The sequence below is a fragment of the Octopus bimaculoides genome, chromosome 14 (genome assembly GCF_046866305.1).
Source record: "Octopus bimaculoides isolate indiv1 chromosome 14, ASM4686630v1, whole genome shotgun sequence".
In the NCBI taxonomy this organism is placed as follows: Eukaryota; Metazoa; Mollusca; class Cephalopoda; order Octopoda; family Octopodidae; genus Octopus; species Octopus bimaculoides.
This window is the reverse complement of record NC_142941.1, coordinates 6,462,437-6,482,725: the sequence shown is the minus strand read 5'-3', so window position 1 is coordinate 6,482,725 and position 20,289 is coordinate 6,462,437. Positions and strand designations below refer to the sequence as shown.

At 37.8% G+C, this 20,289-nt stretch overlaps 2 protein-coding genes across 3 annotated transcripts in view; one reads left to right on the top strand and one right to left on the bottom strand.

Moving 5' to 3' along the window:
- The window catches only part of LOC106883334 (huntingtin), a 70,635-nt gene extending 59,979 nt beyond the window's left edge, over window positions 1-10,656 (top strand). For both annotated transcript variants that reach the window (XM_089362229.1, XM_089362230.1), the window contains exons 49-59: window positions 97-211; window positions 648-917; window positions 1,956-2,111; window positions 3,612-3,799; window positions 4,576-4,690; window positions 5,423-5,568; window positions 5,680-5,747; window positions 6,195-6,336; window positions 7,881-8,043; window positions 8,449-8,609; window positions 9,827-10,656. In XM_089362229.1, the coding sequence (XP_089218355.1) occupies window positions 97-211; window positions 648-917; window positions 1,956-2,111; window positions 3,612-3,799; window positions 4,576-4,690; window positions 5,423-5,568; window positions 5,680-5,747; window positions 6,195-6,336; window positions 7,881-8,043; window positions 8,449-8,609; window positions 9,827-10,019 (1,717 nt within the window). In that variant the 3' untranslated portion in view covers window positions 10,020-10,656. The remainder of the gene's footprint in view (window positions 1-96; window positions 212-647; window positions 918-1,955; window positions 2,112-3,611; window positions 3,800-4,575; window positions 4,691-5,422; window positions 5,569-5,679; window positions 5,748-6,194; window positions 6,337-7,880; window positions 8,044-8,448; window positions 8,610-9,826) is intronic.
- A 2,588-nt stretch (window positions 10,657-13,244) lies between these two features.
- LOC149132609 (caspase-2-like) lies at window positions 13,245-18,161 on the bottom strand. Its single transcript, XM_089362232.1, has 2 exons — window positions 18,024-18,161; window positions 13,245-16,671 (listed from the first exon to the last, which is right to left on the bottom strand). The coding sequence occupies exon 2, from the start codon at window positions 16,521-16,523 to the stop codon at window positions 15,846-15,848; it is 678 nt and encodes a 225-aa protein (XP_089218358.1). The 5' UTR covers window positions 16,524-16,671; window positions 18,024-18,161; the 3' UTR covers window positions 13,245-15,845.
- Between the last annotated feature and the right edge of the window lie 2,128 nt (window positions 18,162-20,289).

Sequence of the window (20,289 nt, the reverse complement as noted above, 5' to 3'; positions counted from 1 at the left end):
GGACTGAACCCACAATTATATGGTTGGGGAGCAAACTTCTTCTTACCACACAACCACACCCCTACCTACATTATCTTTTTCTTTCTTTCCCTCTAGTCCTATAAGCAGTAATTCAAGTTCCAGAAATGGCCACCCTGATTCATCCTTCCTTCAGATGCTTGAGGTAAATCTTGAGAGAGAAATCGGAGAAGAAGAACTGATGCTTGGCCAGGTCAGTACCACAACAAAACACACACACACATTCTGTTAGTTTCTGCCTCTTTGTTTTTCCTTTTCCCTCTCTTTCTCTCTCCTTTTGCAGGATTTGCCTCCCCTTTTTTTCTGTATGTGCGTGTGTGTGTGTATGTATATGTATATATATATATATTTTTTTCACTTTCTTTTCCTATACATTTCTCTTTTAATTTCTAATTCTTCCCTTTTCTCTCTCTCCATCTTTCTCCCTCCCTCCCTCTCTCTCTCTCTCTCTCTCTCTCAACACACACATCTCTTAATCTTTTTTTAGTTTCTCTACTTCTCTCTCTTTCTTTCTTTCTCTTCTGAGTTCTTTTACATTTTTATCTTTTAATTTGATTTCTTTTCTTTTTTTTTTTTTGTTGTTGTCATAAACAATTCCTCTCACGTTTCTTTCCTGTCCACAAAACCAGATCTCTATCGATTCGATATGGGCCATAGTTGGCATGCTAGAGATGAGTCTGTCCGAATCGGACAGTCCAGAGTCTATGGAGAGTCCGCCCATCCAACGTAAGAAGCAGACACCGTCGACGACGGACGGAGGCCGAGAAAGGTCAATTTCGGTCAGTGGCCTTGACATCCATTCCTGCCTCCAGTTTCTGTTGGAGCTCTATGGTCAGTGGCTTTCTCCAACTGCAAAACCAAAGCCTCCTCCGATGCTGGTCAATGCTGTGGTCAAATCAGTAAGTATTGTTTATATTCACACGCTCTGCCATCACCACCACCACCACCACCACCACCACCACCACCTGCTCTAGAACTCGCGTTCTTCCTCTCCCACCACTCCCCACCCATCCCCCTCTTCCTTCAAAATGCTAAGACCACAAATAATAAAATATTATTTCCTGGCTTAGATGTTGAGTGAATTGTGATGGTCAAGATATTAAACTACATTTGGTGGTGGGGCTCCAGCTTGGGAGGTGAGGAATTGTGGTGGTGGTGGTGGTGGTGGTAGTGGTGGTGGTATATATAGTTGTATGAATATATGTATGTATGTCATTTTTTTTCAGTGTTTACTTTCTGCATAATGGTTTGTTTCCATAGTGATCGCTTCAAACAAGCCTACAAGCGCTTGGTTTCTCCATTATCTTCCATTGAAAAGCCCCCAAGTTCAGAATCACTGCTTGATAGCATGAAACTGTTACCCATTTTAAAAGTTTGAAAAAAAAAAAAAAATTGCCAAAGGAAAAATGCGTAAAAAAAATCTCCCAAAATTTGCACAGCTCAAATATCCCAGCAAACAATGTCAGATACTGTAACTCAACTATTTACAAAGTGAAATCAAGTGTTTTCACGAATTTACTAACATGATTTGTGCTGAAATTCACATTTAAATATCAATGGGTATTCTCGGCTGGCTTAGGCAAGGTTGGTCGTTTGAGCCCCAAAATTTTTCAGCTGGCTGTGGCCAGGTTGGTAACGAAAGGGTTAATCAAGTATCAGTTGAGCATTGGGATCTATGCAATCCACTAAGGCCTTCCCCCCAAAATTTCAGGCCTTGTACTTGTAGTAAAAACAGTTATTATTATTATTATTATTATTATTATTATTCTGCTGAGGTCTTATCATGCATCCTTTTGGTCAATAAAATAAGTACCAGTTGAATACTGGGATCAATGTAATCGACTAGCCCCTTCCCCCTAAAATGTCAGGCCTTGTGCCTATTGTAGAATGAATTATTGTCCTTCTATTCTAATGTTTTCTCCTTTTTCTGCCAACAGATTGTGTGTTTGTCTGATCTCTTCACTGAACGCTTCCAGTTTGAATGGATGCTGGAAACTCTATTAGACGTGCAGAAGGTGCACCCTGCAGAAGACGAACTGGTATTGCAATACTTGAATGTTGGTATTTGCAAATCTGCTGGTCTTGTCGGAGTTGTACGTTCATTTATTTCTTCACCTATTTTCTTTGACTTTTAATTTAAAAAAAAAAATTTTTAATTTTGAAATTTTATTTATTTTTTAAACATTTGTCTGAAATTTTTAATTTTGAAATTTTATTTATTTTTTAAAAATTTGTCTGAAATTTTTTTTTTTTTTTTAAATTGCCCCCCCCCCCCCATCATTTGTCTGATATCAGTTTCAGTTGTAGTTGAAGTCGCCTTTCTCTTTGCACTGCACTTCAGTGAAAGGCTGCACTGTGCTCCAGTTTCCGCTTTGGCATGGTTCCAGTGGGGCTGGATACCCGTCATAACATTGACAACTTTACAGAGTGTACTGGGTGCCTCTTTCGTGGCACCAACACTAGTGATAATTTATGTTTAATATTAAGCCTAAAATGAGGTGTCAAGCTGGCAGAATCGTTAGCACACCAGGCAAAATGCTTATTTTGTCTCTGAATGAAAATATACGGGACAATATGTTAAGAGGTTAAGCTGGCCATATCTGGCCAAAATATTCTACCTGTTTTATGTTCAAACTAACCAGATCCAGCCCCTCACACCTACCCTACAATGCCATTCTAAAAATGAATAAGCAATCATCAAAATTTTGAAGCTATAAGATAATGCATGATTAATCCAAAATCATCATCATCATCATCATTTAATGTCCGCCTTCCATGCTGGCATGGGTTGGACGATTTGACTGAGGACTGGCGAACCAGATGGCTACACTAGGCTCCAATCTGATTTGGCAGAGTTTCTACAGCTGGATGCCCTTCCTGACGCCAACCACAAAATAATGTGATTAAATAATATTACTCTTGACAACATAATCTTGCCAAAGGGTCACAGTAACACTATAAGGGTTTTTGTCTAAAGCATTAAATTGTTATGAACAGTCAAACTGTCCAACCCATGCCAGCATGGAAAACGGACGTTAAACGACGACGACGACGACGATGATGATGATGAGGATAATCCAAAATAATTTATGTACTTATTCTTCCTTATATACCGATTCTCTTTCCTTTCTTCCTTTTTCTCTTTTTCTCCATCAAAGCATTCGCTCGTTACAAGGTCCTTAGACCACCGGAAACGTAAAAGCTGCTAGAATAAAATGGACGCTAGATATTTTTGGCATGGAAATTGAAAAAAAAAAGAAAAATGTGTATATTAACCCATTAAGTCCGAGAGTACTTAAATTTCTGAATATTACTTTAAAATTTTTACAGATGATTGAAAATAGGTTTAAATGAAAAAATATAATTATTAAAACTCCTTTACTTCAAGTAGAAATGGAAATACTCGATGTCCTATTAATAGGACACTGAGACAATGTGATATAGCTTATTTAATGTTCTCATTTAGTGTCCTATTTATAGGACAGTGGGACTTAATGGGTTAAGAGGTTAAATTCTAAAGAGTTCGCTGTTTTGTTGCCTGTTTATGTTCGCTTGCACCTGCTCTTATCTGTCTTCCTTTCTCCTGTTTGCAGGAATGCCAAGCAGCTGACAGACTGTTTAAAATGCTTGATGCTGGCCTGAAGAGTACTCATCTACCGAGTAAGACGCATGCACTCCATGGCATCCTATACATTTTAGAAGCTGGGATTATAGATCTTACTAAGCAGATTATTCCAATGGTCACAGACTTCCTCCTGCGACACCTTGCAGTAATTTCACAGTATGTAAAAAAAAAAAAAGATTTAAAAAAATTCTTTTTAATACTAATTGATAGTAACTAATCCTTCCTTTTTTGGGGGAGGGCTGTCAGCTCCTGGTGGAGTTGTAGGGCTGCTGTTGTGGCATACAATATGTTCTGGTAATTAACCCTTTTAGCATTCAGATTACTCTCATCATCATCATCATCATCATCATCGATTAACGTCCGCTTTCCATGCTAGCATGGGTTGGACGATTTGACTGAGGACTGGTGAAACCAGATGGCTACACCAGGCTCCAATCTGATTTGGCAGAGTTTCTACAGCTGGATGCCCTTCCTAATGCCAACCACTCCAAGAGTGTAGTGGGTGCTTTTACGTGTCACCACACATCAACTTGTGTAGGTTGAACTATTTAAAATGTCAGAGAAAGAAACCTGGCTGTTTCTTGCAATACATACCAATACATACATTTGAAGGAAAAAAATTTCAGGGGCCATTAAATTACTATTGTGGATCCCCAATTTACTACTTTGTTGCGTGGACCCTCAAAAATTTTATATGAACCTTCAGAGGCCATATCGACCCTGGGTTGAGAACCACTGGGCTAAACCTTTCAAGGTGGTGCTCCGGCATAGCCATGCTCCGATGACTGAAACAAGTAAAATGTAAGATATGGTTGAATCAGAAAAGCCTGAAGGAGGAGGACAGGAAGCAAGTTTTTTTTTCTGTGTTGTTGTATTTATTTGTAATCATCATCATCATCTTTTATTTGTATGTTGTTGTTATTTTTCCCCAGAGCAAGTATCACCAGCCAGCAATTCGTATTAACTCTGTGGGCAACTGCTTTCTATATATTAGAGAACTACCAAGAAGAGCTGCATGATACTGACATTCCCATCAAAATCCTTCAGGTAAGTGGTTTTCTTTCTTCTTCCAGTCACCTGAATGTAGGGATCAAGTGATTTTTGTTCATTATTATTTCTGCTTTTTTGGGGGTTTTTTAAAAATTATTTTCAACCCGTTAGCATTCAGATTACTCTGTCAAACGTAATACTCGTTTATTCACATTGTTTTGAATTAATCCTGCATTATCTTGTGGCTTTGAGATTTCAATGAAACGAGTGTTTATTTCTTGAAATGACATTGAAGGATAAGTGTGAGAGGCTGGATATAGCCAGTTTGAACACAAAGCTGAATATTTTGGTTGGATATAGCTGGTTTAACCATTTTGATACCAACCCGGCTGAAACCAGCTCTGGCTCTGAGTACAAATGTCTTGTTTTCATAAGTTCTTGACATCCTGGTGGGGTCACGAAGCCTTAACAGGTGGAGTCACGTAGCCTTGTTAGAAGTGACTTAGGATGATATTATTTTCATAAAATGTAAATCAAAGCTGCTGATAGTAGGGGGTCGCATGGGTTTCAAGTTTTTGGCTAAGGGGTCGCGAGTGCAAAAATGTTGGGAACTGCTGGTCTAGTGATATTCACCATTGACTCCAATAAGTTCCTTTTCTGAAATAATTCACATCCACCATTCTGCATCTCGTGATTTCACATCCCCAGAACAAGTCCTCTTTAGAAAGGGGTCATCTTACAGTTAATAATCCTCATCTTTGTATTTGTTCCCTCTGATGTGTGTTGCAGTTGGCTGTCAATGCTGCCTCAAGTAATGAAGAAAGCACTTGTGTATCTGTGTATCTGGCCATCCTTCGGGGACTGGAGAGGCTGTTGTTGACCGCCACGCTCTCAAAACCAGATGCAGAAACCATTATAAAATTAAGCATGGATAGGTAAGTATCTTTTTCCTTCTCTTAATTATTAATTTGGCCTAGTTTCTATCTTATGATACTTTTATTCTACAATTCATGTTGATTGGGACTTTGACTCTTTTGTGTTTTTAGGTTATGCTTACCGAGTCCTCAGAGGGCACTGCCTGCATTAGGACTAATGCTTACATGCATGTACTCAGGTAAATATTGGATGTTTTTCAATTCTCCTGTTGTAAACCTTAGTACTCTAATATCCCACATGCGACTCCAAGTACTCTGATATCCTACACACAGCCCCAAGTACTTTAACACCTCACATGTATCCCCCAAGTACTCTAATACCCCACATGTAGCCTCAATTACTCTAATGACCCACATGTAGCCTTAGCTACTTTATATTCCACATGTTACCCCACATACTATAATATCCCTCACATTGTCCCAAGTACTCTTATATTTCATGTTACCCCACACACTGATATCTGACACATAGCCCTTAGTGCTTTAATATCCCACATAAAGCCCCAAGTACCCTAATATCTCCCTCACAGCCTTAAGTTTGCAGACTTCCCACTCCCTTTTGTTTTGATTTATCACTTGTTATAACTTTCACCTTTTCTTTTTTTTTTCTTTTTTGTCCCCTAAAGGCAAGCAGTTTGAACAATTTAGCCCTACTCCACGTGATACTGTGTTCAACTCCTCCAACTCTGATCCGGACTATGTTGTTGTCTACCAGGATCCTGAGACCCTTATACTGGCAATGGAAAGAATCACTGTGCTGTTTGATCGGTGAGTCAAGATTTGAAGCTTTCCCATGCACCCAAAATATTAACCATTACCAAGTATCCTCCACCCCGGCACTCTGTGGAAGAGATGGCATATGTAGATGGTAGGGAATCTGGTTAGGTCGAAGTAAATAAAAAAAATTGTTTTAAAGTAGGCGCAAGAGTGGCTGTGTGGTAAGTAGCTTGCTTACCAACCACATGGTTCCGGGTTCAGTCCCACTGCGTGGCACCTTGTGCAAGTGTCTTCTACTATAGCCTCGGGCCGACCAAAGCCTTGTGAGTGGATTTGGTAGATGGAAACTGAAAGAAGCCCGTCGTATATATGTGTGTGTGTATATATATATATATATATATGTGTGTGTGTGTGTGTGTGTGTGTGTGTGTGTATATGTTTGTGTGTCTGTGTCTGTCCCCCCAACTTCGCTTGACAACCGATCTTGGTGTGTTTACGTCCCCGTAACTTAGCAGTTCGGCAAAAGGAGACCGATAGAATAAGTACTAGGCTTACAAAGAATTAGTCCTGGGGTCGATTTGCTCGACTAAAGGCGATGCCCCCAGCTTGGCCGCAGTCAAATGACTGAAACAAGTAAAAGAGTAAAGTGAAAGTACGTGTGTGTGTGTGTGTGTGTTAGGTTCACACACTATCATTTTGAACACGGGAGGACACATTACAGAATGTAATCCTGGATATACAAAATAAATGGCTTGGTCATGGCTGGAATGCCTTTCATCTGAAGTAGGCCTGCTTGATTGAGGGGAGGGTGCTAAACAGCATCACATTACAACTTCACGTATCCATTTCAGCGAAACGCTTTGCATAATTATTTTGTTTCTACCCTCTACACCAGAGTTCTGCGACCTTTTTTTTCTACTTGTGGCACACTTACTCTTTTACTTGTTTCAGTCATTTGACTGTGGCCATGCTGGAGCACAGCCTTTTTAATCGAGCATATCGACCCTGGGACTTATTCTTTGTAAGCCTAGTACTTATTCTATCGGTCTTTTTTTGCCGAACCGCTAAGTGACGGGGACATAAACACACCAGCATCGGTTGTCAAGCAATGCTAGGAGGACAAACACAGACACACAAACGCACATACATACATATATATATATATATATATATATAGATATATATATATATACACACATATATACGACAGCTTCTTTCAGTTTCCGTCTACCAAATCCACTCACAAGGCTTTGGTTGGCCTGAGGCTATAGAAGACACTTGCCCAAGATGCCAGGCAGTGGGACTGAACCCAGAATCATGTGGATGGTAAGCAAGCTACTTACCACACAGCCACTCCTGCGCCTATATACACTTTCCAAAATTCAGTGGCACACCTGAGTTAAAAATATAACTAAAAGTACAGGGAGGAAAAAATTATATTCAGGGTACATTGTGGCACATCGGTGTGCGACAGCATATCAGTTGCAATGAATTGCTTTACACAACCATCAACAAATTACACTCTCTGTCTGTCTGTTAAAAATGAATACAAGTAAAAGAAACTCAATCTTTGTCTTTGTTTGATCTTGTTGCAGAATTCGAAAAGGTTTTCCATATGAGGCAAGCATTGTGACCCGCATCCTGCCCGAGTTTCTGGCCGATTTCTTCCCACCTCAAGACATCATGAACAAAGTGATTGGCGAGTTCATTTCCAGCCAGCAGCCTCACCCACTGCTCATAGCAAAAGTAGTCTTTCGGGTATGTTAACCCTATCTAGCCAGCCATTGCTGTACCTTTTCTTTCTCTCTCTCTTTCTATCTCTCTCTCTCTCTCTCTCTCACCATGACCACTACTATCATTGTTCAGTGCCTGCATGGGTTGAACAAGTCTTCTCCAAGAAAAGTTAATGTTTCTAATGCAAACAATATATGATCCACCTCACCAACAAGAAATTTTTTTTAGAAATGCCAATTTAAACAAAACGCCAAGCAGAAATTGAAGTAGATGGTGAAAATGCTCTGGAATAATCATTTAGACATGTTTTTATTAAATGTTGTTGTTATTTTTGTTGAATAAAATTTAGTGAAAAAAATACCGCAATAATTATGCACCAACCTAATAATAATAATGATAATAATAATAATGTTTCTGTTCCAATTTCAGGTATTTTATCATCTACACCAACAGAATCAACAAGTCCTTGTCCGTGATTGGGTTATGTTGTCTCTGTCAAATTTCACTCAAAGGACTCCTGTTGCCATGGCAGTGTGGAGTCTTACCTGTTTTTTCATCAGTGCCTCTACAAACCATTGGCTAAAAGCTCTGTATCCTTCATTTTGTCTGTGTGTCCTTATGAGTTGTTGCATTTATTGCCATTGTTGGTTTAGTCCAGTGGTTGCCAAAGTGGGCAGTACTGACCCCCTTGGGAGTGGTGGAAAGATCCAGGAGGGTGTTGAAGAAAAACGGGGTGACCAAAATGGGGCAATGGATGTAAAAAGAAAACAAAGAAAATAAGGGTTGATTAGGTAAAGATTTATTTGTGAAATACTGTTGTTTTGAATTTGCTGCAGAAAATGGTTTCTGTCTGTGATGGTGGGTGGTGGTGGTGGTAGCACTAGGGATGTGAACTTAGAACCAAGTGCCAGGAAGACGATGCTGGTAACGACCACGCTCAAATGGTGCTATTTACGTGCCACTGGCACGGAAGCCAGACAGCTGCTCTGGCAACGATCACGCTCGGACGGTGCTCTTAGCGCTCCACTGGTTACAGGTGCCAGACCTTTCCATTCTTCCCGAGCATTAAACTAATATACCTGCCTGTTGTTCCTACACCTATCTTCGTCTCTTGTTTTCTGTACATCTGAACTACCTATAAGTCTGTGTGTGTGTGTGTGTGTAAGCAAATTAACCAGATCAATATATGAAGTATATTAAATACATCAAACACAAAATATGTATACACATATATATGTATACACATAAAAAGGACCAACTTGCACAGAGTACAAACGACAGAGAAAATTAAAGGGGTGGAAGAAAGGTATTACAAGTCCAACAGCTGTTTCTGGGGGTCTGGCACTCTATAATGTTTGTTGATTCAGTCCATCAGAAAATGTGGGCGTGTGGATGCATTTAACATAGGATGAGACGCGCCTCTGTCTTCTAGGAAGAGATCTTATATTCCAGATCTTAATGCAGAGAAATTCAAAGATGGAATATATATATATATATATATATATATGTGTGTGTATATATATATATATATATATATATATATATATATATATATATTTATTTGTATACGACAAGTGTCTTTCAGTTTCCACCCACCAAATTCACTCACAAGGTTTTGGTTGACCCAAGTCTATAGCAGAAGACATTTGGCCAAAGTGCCATGCAGTAGGACTGAACCCAGAACCATTTTGTTGGGAATCAAGCTTCTTACTACACCTGTGCCCGTGAAGTCTTATTTATTTATTTGCATATTTTTTGTATGTTTTTTTTTTTTGTTTGTTTGTTTGTTTTCCTTATCCTAAACTAGATTTCCACACGTTCTTGGACGAATGGGGAAAATGGAGACGATGGACTGTAAACTTTTCTGCCTAGCTGCATTGGACTTCCGCCGGCAGCTGGACGAAAATCAGGAGCGCGCTTTTCACTCTACATTCCAGTATGTTGCTCAACCAGATAGCCCCTACCAGGAGCTGCTGTCATGTTGTGGTACAAACTCTTAGCAGTGTGTGTAAATATATATATATATATATGTACGTGTGTATGTATGGCAGTGTGTGTGCGCAAGTGTATCTGTGTGTGTTTGTATGTATGTGTCCATGCATATATATATATATATATATATATATATATATGTAATATATGCATTTATATGTATATTATATATTTACATATATAAATGTATATAATATAGACATTTATATATATATTATACATTTATATATCTTATATATATATATATATATATATATATATATATATATATATATATATATATTCATATTTATGTAGTATATATATTTACATATATGTATATACTTATGTATATATACACTTATATGTGTGTGTGTGTATATGTATCCTAGCTTTACACATATACATAGATGTACACACATTTGCAGTAAACATCTGTTATGGACAAACATGAACCTGTCCTCTCTCTGTCTTACATTCTCTTTCTCACTCTAGACATCTTCACATTTCAGTTTTATTTTGTCTCTTCTCTTCCATCCTCTCTCACTCCTCCTCTCTGCTCTTTCTCCTCTCTCTCTTTCTCTTTGAATTTGAATTTGCAGGAACTGGTAGTAAAAACATAATTTACTATTAAAAAAAAAAAGACAAAACAAAATAAAACAAAATTATTTTGGTTCCTTTTTATTGAAAAATGTAGAAGAATTAGTTGAGAGAGAAGTGATTCTTGTGAGCTTCTTCAGAAAAAACTTGCTTTTATGCATAAAACCAGACTGCCTGTGATCTGTTGGGTTGCTGACGGTTCTGGTTATAAAAAATGTTGAAGCTGATTTCAACATAGCCTTGAAATGAAAGTGAATTTTATGATGATTCAGTTAACCCAGCGTTTCTCAATCGGAGTTTCCGTGAGAAAGAGTGAGATAAGCTAATGCTAATTTCGTGATTGTAATATTACTAGACATGCACAAAGTATTATTGTTTATTGTAATATAGACATCATATTATCTAACCTATTATGTTATCAAAAAAATTTAACAAAAATATCCATATATTTACCACGTGAACTACGATGGAAAACAATATGAGAAAAATATGGTATATAATTTTTTATTGTGCAGGGGTTCCTTGAGACTTATAATTTATTTTAGGGGTTACATAAAAGGTTGAGAAACACTGAGCTAACCACAAACAAAACTGGCATAACTATAGATGTGTACCTCCCCCCCTCACTGACTTTGTTGCCTCATAACTTCCAGAAAAATGGATAACTTTTAACAAAATTTTCAACAGATATCGCTTAGGTGCTGTGGATTTATGGAAAAGAGTTTTTTTTGAAGAGCTAAGGAGAGGAGTGTTGGAAAATTCACATGATCCAATTTGTTCCTTCATAACTTTTAGGAAAATGGATATCTTTCATTGAAATTTTATACGAATATCAGATGGCATAGATTACGATTAATAAGAAATTTGTGGGGAAACTTTTTTCTGAGGTGGTGGGGGAGAGGATTTTCAAAACACGAAGTTTCAGATCAGGAAAGCCAAATTAGTTGGAACTACTCTTTTTTGTTAGGCATTTTCTCCTTTTTTTTTAAACCATAGCCTTCAAAATGATGTGGGCGAGGAACATCTTTTTATGAAAAAAAGTTTGAAACATTTTTTTTTTTTGTACAACCACACCCCTATCATCATCACACTCCAGACTGATTTGGGCCAAATGTTTAGCACTTCAAAACCATGGGAGGAGCCTTTTTGGTATAAAAAAAAAAAATACTGAAAAAATTGAGTAATTACTGTATTTCTGTTGAGATGCTCCATGTTTTTTTTCAATTACTTTAAGTATAACAAAGAATTTAGTAAAATAACTTCGTTATCATTAAGCTAATGTTAGGAACATAAATTGTGACTAATGTTTGGTGGAAGATTTTAATTCAAAACTTATGAAAGCAAGATAAGTCAGGCGGTACTGGCAAAGGCCACGCTCAAAATGGTGTATTTTATGTGCCACCCGCACAAGAGCCAGTCCAGGGGCACTGGCAACGATCTCACTCGAAAATCCTACGAAGGCCAGTCAGGCGGTACTGGCAACGACCACGCTCACATAATCGTCTGAATTGAGCCGAAGGCCTTATTCAATGATGATGTCTCCCTTATCAGAGGCGCATTTAAAGACCATTACAGTTTGGGGGAATTTGGTTTCTTTATCATGTCTTACAGCCTTGACAGTGTTCAGAGAGCACTGAGCAGGAATCATGTCAGCATTTTAATGCCTGGCATTAAAATCTTCCATGAAACCGGTAACTTTTTTCCAGCCCACCCATGTCAGCTAACTTTTTCTCAACTACAACTTTATACTCTCCAACACCATTGACTATTCACCAATACATCAAGCTGTTCCTGAAAACAAGGAGACTAAAAAAAAAAAAAGTCAGAAAACCCTGTATATATGTTGTTGTTGGCACTCCGTCGCTTACGACGTCGAGGGTTCCAGTTGATCCGATCAACGGAACAGCCTGCTCGTGAAATTAACGTGCAAGTGGCTGAGCACTCCACAGACACGTGTACCCTTAACATAGTTCTCGGGGATATTCAGTGTGACACAGTGTGACAAGGCCGACCCTTTGAATTACAGGTACAACAGAAACAGGAAGTGAGAGAAAGTTGTGATGGAAGGGTACAGCAGGGTTCGCCACCATCCCCTGCCGGAGCCTCGTGGAGCTTTTAGGTGTTTTCGCTCAATAAACACTCACAACGCCCGGTCTGGGAATCGAAACCACGATCCCATGACCGCGAGTCCACTGCCCTAACCACTGGGCCATTGCGCCTCCACCCTGTATATATGATAAGACACAAAACCAGCAATCTTCTCAATGATCTATATATCATTCCAGAACAGCTTTACCTGGATCCAGAAAAATTCCCTGCAATTACCCAATATCACATTATTTAATAACAAGTATACAGTCCATTTTTTGTTCTATAGTGCATTGCTGTACCATTCTAAACTTTTTATTCTTTACAAACAATACACAGTGCTTCAAGCGAACTACAATACTCTCATATATATATATATATATGTATGTAAGAATGACCGTGCGAACCAAAGGAGAAATGGTGACGAATGGAAAACAGGCTCCTTTTTAACGCGTCGCACGGTCGACACAAAATATAATGATATATGTTATAATACTATAACATAGAGAATTCGCATGTGGAATGCGATGGAATGCCAGTAAGATAAAAGATAGGAACGCAACCGATAAAAATGTATAGCAATAAGATTTATTAGAGCATTAAACTGTATGTCTGTGTGTGAGTGAATGCGACATAATAAAACACAATATAAGACTGGCCGTCATGTAAACAGAAGAGTATGTGTATGTAAGAGTCACAGAGTGTAGATAAGAGTCAGTAACACGGATAAGGCAATATCAGTTCTGTTGAGGTACACAGTTAGATTGTAGGTCTGTATGTAAGAGGTTAAGGTTAAGGCAGAGCTAAGTCACTTGTCGTGATGTTGAGGCTTCGATGCCGGGCCGGATTCTTGATACAGATGTTCTTCGCAGGTTAAGTTCTGGCTGTTAATTTCGTGGTGAGGCGATTCACACAAACAGTGTTGAGAAGAGAAGCTGCGGTTGCTTGTGTACGTGGAAAAGTCATGTTGACGCTGGCGACGGTGCTGGTAGTACGTAGTTGAACGATGCTGTTGATGTCGTCGCTGGAACTGGCTGGCTGTGTTACGCGTGTGGTCAACGACCAGATCTGTGGCCGCGACGAATTGGCGGGTATCTAGCAGGCTATTTATAGGAAAATAGAGGCTCCAGAAAGCATCAGTAAAACACTCTCTCACATGACCTTATCAGTGGCTACGGTTGGTCGGTTTGCGTCCTGGGGCGAAAGGACTGGAGACAATTGCTGCGTAAATAAAAGTCAGTCAGGTGATGACACAGCAGGCGCGAAAGAGGTGTTTTCTGCTACGCTCGCATTTGTTAATATATAACTACATATATATATATATGTATATATAAAGAAAAGAATTTGAAAATGCAGGAGTTTTTTAAAAAGTATTTAACTTAACGAGTTCCACCTACTTAAAAAGATTTTCAGAAGTAAAGTGTGAAGCCTTGTGTATCTTCTGTGGTGTCAAAAATTATTTTAGATAAATGTATTCAAATTACGTGATAGTGTTTGACAATGATAGGAAAACAGTTTGATGCTTTGCGTATCCTCTGTGATGAGTCAAAAGAATAATTAACGTAAAAACATTCAGAACGGGTAATAACATTTTTTTACAATGTTAAGAAGATAAAAATTAGTTAACATAAGTATATTCAAATCAAGTAATAGAGTTTTTGACAAGAAGATAAAACATGTCTGGTTTGTCAATCAGTGGATGCTAAAGTTTTAGTCTCACTGTGATCAGAAACTATAATTGTTTGCAGCATCTTAAATTGTAAACAAGAGCATTCAGAGAGCGCAATCCTCTGCCAAGGCAACATCAACATCCTCTCAACGATTACCCAGAGATGATTTTTAAAATGAGAATATCTGAAATAGACTCGAATGCTCTCACAAACGAGAATACTAAAAATGAACCCGACCACTCTCAAAAATTAAGTAAAAAAAAATAGGGAAAATAATCCAGAATCCTTGTCCGGTACTGGATCGATCCCAAAACCTAATCAGTTCGTGCCAGCAGCTAGGCCAAACATCCCTGAAAGTTTCATCCAAATCCATCCAGCAGTTCTTGAGATATCTTGTCCATGGACAAACAAACAAACATGACTGAAAACAAGACCTCTGTCTTTGCTAAGGCAGAGGTAAAAAAAGGTGAGTAGAGAAATAACAGACTATTTATAATTCTTGGATCTACTGTAGAGTCTAACATCTGGATGGAATTTGACAGTTACTGTAATTTTATACAGAAATGGTGGCTCAAAATTGCCTTCTTTTTAAAAAACAATGTGTTGGTTGATGGCAGTCACATGGTAAAAAAATGGTTCTGTGTTTTAAAAAAAAAGGTGGCTTAGAAATGCTTTCTCTTTAAAAACAGTGTGGGTGGTTGATGGTAGTCACATGGTCAAAAGGTAGTTCACGATTGTTCTGATTTCGAATAATAATTGTGGCACTAAGGAAGGCTTTTTTGGTGAGCTAGCTCTGTTATGATTCAGTAGTTTTGGGGTTTGTACGACTCATAAGTAAAGAACTGTGTATTTGTGTTGTTTTTCTGGGAAATGCAAATAGCGAGTTTAAGTGTATGTGTGTTATATTTATCAGGGAAGTGTGTGTATGTGAGTGTTATCTTTGTCGGAATGGTGTGGGTTATTTGTTAGGGCATATGTGTTGCATTGGTTAGGGTGGTGTGTGAGTGTCTGTATGTGTCTTATAAATGTCTGGGCAGGGTGTGTATGCGTTTGGTAGAAGATTTTAATTCAGAACTTTTGAAAAGAAGACATTTGTACTACAGAGACAGTTTCAGCTGGGTTCGTACCAAAAAGGTTAATAGTCCCTTATGTGAAATGATTTATTTGTAAATTGTGTGAATGTAGCATGTCGTTTCTATGATTCATTCCCGTTTGAACCAGCAGTCAGTCATACAGATAAGGCCAATCTTATACAATAATATCAGAAATTTAGTGAATGGGATGAAATGTGTGTGTGTGTGTGTGTTTAAATTGAACTGGAACAACACTGTGAATTATTAAATGGTTCTTCAGTGAAATGTAGTTGTAATTAAAGTAGAATCATTTTCATTAAGATTGTGATTTTTTTCCCCCAGAAACTCTCCAAGTCGACCCCAGCACTTGGGTATTCAGTTGACTGATAAGCAAGATGGGGGGGGGGGGGCAGGAGAAGAATCGTCACATTTTGCTTAATATCAGTCTCTTCTTCAAAGTACTAAAGCATACAACCTTTTGTTCCTCTTGATCATTCTGTTTATATTTGTAAAGATGATCGTTAATATCAACAGCCAACGACATGACATCGATGTCTTTGTTCTTCAAATAAACTTCATATACTGAGTTTAAGAGACGACTACCAGTATAGACAGTTCTCTTACCTAATTCCCCAAAAGGCACAGCTAGCATTACCATGTCAGGAATATTAAAAGATTCAAATAGATCACAATTATCATCTTTTTCAATGCGACAAGCACTGAGGTAAAGTACTTTTGGCACATCTTTCAAAAGTGGAATATCTAAGCAAGCATTAATTTCTTTGTAAGTTATAAAATTATCATCACAACCATAAATCTTACCATTAGAACCATGAGAAGAGAAGATTAAAACAAAACAAGAGGGTGGTATGTTTTTGTAATACTCTGAAATATTCTTCAGAATCTCTTTCATATCCTCTACCTTTTTGTCCGGGTAATATTCTACACAAAAGCCCAATTGCTCTTTGAAAACTTTGTTTATTTTATCAATTTCATCCTTTGCTTCTGGTCGTTTACCCGAGGTTGAAAAATTCATATTACAAATGAAAATGCAATAGCGTGGGCCAGAATTAACAGAATATTCAAGACTGCTTTTTGCCATTTCTCTTTCCTCTTCCTTTGTTTCCCAATCCAACAAAATATCCGCTTTCCAGTGAGGTAAAATATTACCTTTTGGTTTTAATGCTGTTTCTGTAGCTATTAAAATTCTTTTTCAAGTTCTTGTTTTTTGTTTTATCTTGTTAAAGAACCTGGGGACAAAAAGAAGCAAAAAAACAATATCACAGTTAACCACAAATCAGTTTTCTATTTTTTTAATAAATTTCCTTCCAAATATGGTATACTAATTTAGTTTTGTATGCTAATTATAAAAACGAAATTCATTTTTGCCATAAATTAAGAAATAAAAAGTTAATAGCTTTTAGAGTTTACAAATTTTGGGTCCAGAGTAACAAATGAAGTTGAGGTCACCATCACCACCCTTTATTTTGTTGGCACTCCGTCGGTTATAACGACGAGGGTTCCAGTCAATCCGATCAACGGAACAGCGTGGTCGTGAAATTAACGTGCAAGTGTCTGAGTACTCCACAGACACGTGTACCCTTAACGTAGTTCTCGGGGATATTCAGCGTGACACAGAGTGTGACAAGGCTGACCCTTTGAATTACAGGCACAACAGAAACAGGAAGTAAGAGTGAGAGAAAGTTGTGGTGGAAGAGTACAGCAGGGTTCGCCACCATCCCCTGCCAGAGCCTGGTGGAACTTTAGGTGTTTTCGCTCAATAAACACTCACAACGCCCGGTCTGGGAATCGAAACCGCGAGTCCGCTGCCCTAACCACTGGGCCATTGCGCCTCCACTTAAGAAGTCACACCAAGTAACTAATGAAACTACGAAAATTTAAATTCATTTCAGAAGTTAGGCTTTGCAACATACAAACATCAATTTGAAGCGCATGATGAAGAGAAAAAAAATGTGAAAAATTCCAGCGAAAACGGAGAAAATCCGGCGGAATTCTGCTTTAAGCATTCCATATAACCCCTTACAACTTTTTTAATGCTTTGGAATTTTCAGAGAATTTTTGCGAATTTGTATTCTGCACACGGAAGTTCACACAAATACGAAAAAAAAAACGTTTTTCAATTTTTCGATATGAAGAAAATTTTTTTCAATCTTTGGAATTTTTTTAAAATCACAGTTTAAAATACGGAGAATTCAAATTTTTGGCTTTAAGCTCAGCAACAGACCATTAAGTGTGTTTATGAGGAGAAAGATATTGAAAAAACATTAATACGTCAGTAACAAACCAAGAGGGTAGGAGGTGGTAGTGAAAAGTGCTAAAAATAACAGCTAAATAGACCTTAAATCACACACAAAAGTTTTTCTTTCAGCATCGTATGAATCCTCATGTGCAGAGCACAAATTCGCAAACATTTTCTGAAAATTCAAAAAAATTTTTTTTTAAGTTATGGGGTGCTTAAAGTAGAATTCTGGCCGAAAATCCAATTTATGTGGGCGACCTATTTCGGACTTCCGCCCATTTCATAAACAGTTCACAATTATTGAAAATGTATTTATCGCAAACATTAAAAGTTTCTATTTACCAAACTGTAATTTCAATAGGAAATAATTAACTTCCGATCTTTGGGGCAGACGATGCGGTTTAATAGTGTCAGTGACGATTTCCAATTAAGACCGTTCCTTGTTACGTTTATACGGAAAAATTAAAGTGAAACTATTGTAATACGAAGCTAATACCTATTTCCTTAACTAACAATCGTAAATTATAAGCAAAGAATTGTCAAAAGTTAAATATGATAAGGTACTTTTAATCATCTCTAAATTAAATTAGTTGTGGTGGGTACTGGCAAAATCGCAAGAGAAGCGGACTAAGTTTAAATGTCTATAAACTCAACTTGATTTTTCCTACTTTCGGATTCAAGGAAGTAAAATATTAATTGGGGAGTAGAAAGAAATAAGAGGTTGTTTCCTATTATACTAACATTTAGAAACGATTAAAGATGGAAAGTGTCAAACGAAAACGGCAAAATGTACCTAGATTTCTAATGCTTCTTTCTGTGTTTCTATTTTACTTGTTGCTCTTTTTCTTTATTTTTTCTTTGCTCATTACAAAATGCAGAATGAAAAAAGAAATGAGATCATAATAAATGTATATAAAAATATAAGTAAGATTCAGTTGAATTAAGTACTTAAACCGAAGCCCCTTGTTAGGTGGGAATAACACAGCAATATTACGTAAATATCAAACTTAGTACATAGGTACCAGCCGAATGATATACTCATGCAGCGTATGTTGACCATTAGATCCAGCTGTTTAAATCAGAATTTGTATTTTCATATATAACATATAAACATATACATCTTTTAATGATTCTGCAAAGAAAGGGGGGGGGGCTTGGAAATGCTATTATGAAAGACTGCTGAACGTGGAGAATGAATGCGAGTAAAAGTTGATCGGATCAACTGGAACCTTCGACGTCGTAAGCGACGGAGTGCCAACAACAACAGGTGTAGGCGTATTACCACCCCACGTTGACAGGGGTAAACAAGCTGACTACACAGAGAGATGCCGCTACACAACATTGAGGTTCAGACACGTGACCTCATCTCTGTGTAGCCCGCTTGTTTACCCCTGTGAAGGGGAGCAATACGCCTACACAGGCGTCAATCCATTACGTCCGTTTCTAACTACTCCTTTAATTGATTAGTGAAAACATTACATCATTATAAAGAAACCGTTTTCGTCAGATGAATCTTATCATTCCCTTAGCTGACTGAATGTACTTGTGTGATCTTAACCTGATTTTCTATTAAATACTAGCTATAAGATGTTAGTCTGGGACTGACTGGTATGGATTTAGTTATTCCTCTCTTGACTGTATTACGTTTTGAGCCATTGTAACTCATCGGGAATATTGCAACTTTTAACTGCAATAACTTCAACATAATGAGATTCACCTTGATTATTAGCCTTAATATTATTTATACAGCCTATTTAATCAAGTGTTCTTTAAGAGGTCCTACATATAGTCCTCTCGAAATTTGACCATGTTTGACATCTGCCAAAGAGATTGAAGTACCAAGAACAAAGAGAACAGGAGGAGATAGAGGTGACGGAGAGTCTCTGAAGAGGTCACAGGATATGGGATGAAAGATTACAAAAGCAGGACAGTGAACATAAACAGGAAGGGCTGCTAAGCCTAAACGAGGTGGGTTGGTGAACGCGGAGGAACGTGTTTGTGTGTGTGTTATGTTTACGCATTTGTTTTGCAAAATTCCTGATTTGAAATTATGTTAAAACAGATATTGTTATATTTCTGGGTGATCATTTCATTTTTTTTTTTTTTTGCCAAATAAACACACACACACACACACACACACACACACACTATACATTTGTTCTTCTCTTCAAATTTATTATTGTTCTTATTCTATGTCCTTTCTCTCAGTTACAATGATGAGAGATCCAGTTGATCCGATCAACGGAACAGCCTGCTTGTGAAATTAAGGTGCAAGTCGCTGAGTAACACACAGACATGCAAACCCTTAAAGTAGTTCTCAGGGAGATTCAGCATGACACAGAATATGACAAGGCTGGCCCCTTTGAAATACAGGTACGAATCCCTTTCACCAGCTGAGTGGACTGGAGCAATGTGAAATAAAGTGTCTTGCTCAAGGACACAATGTCTAACTTAGTATCGAACTCATAACCAGAATATCACAAGCTGAATACTCGAGCCACTTAGCCACGCGTCTACAAAGGTGATGGTCATGGCTAGGTCCTTCAGATACAGCAAATAAAACACACACAAACAAATTTTGTACAGTTTTGGTTCAAAAATATAAAAA

Coding starts and splice junctions, on each gene's coding strand:
- LOC149132609 (XM_089362232.1), bottom strand. CDS start 16,523: ATGGCAAAAAGCAGTCTTGAATATTCTGTTAATTCTGGCCCACGCTAT.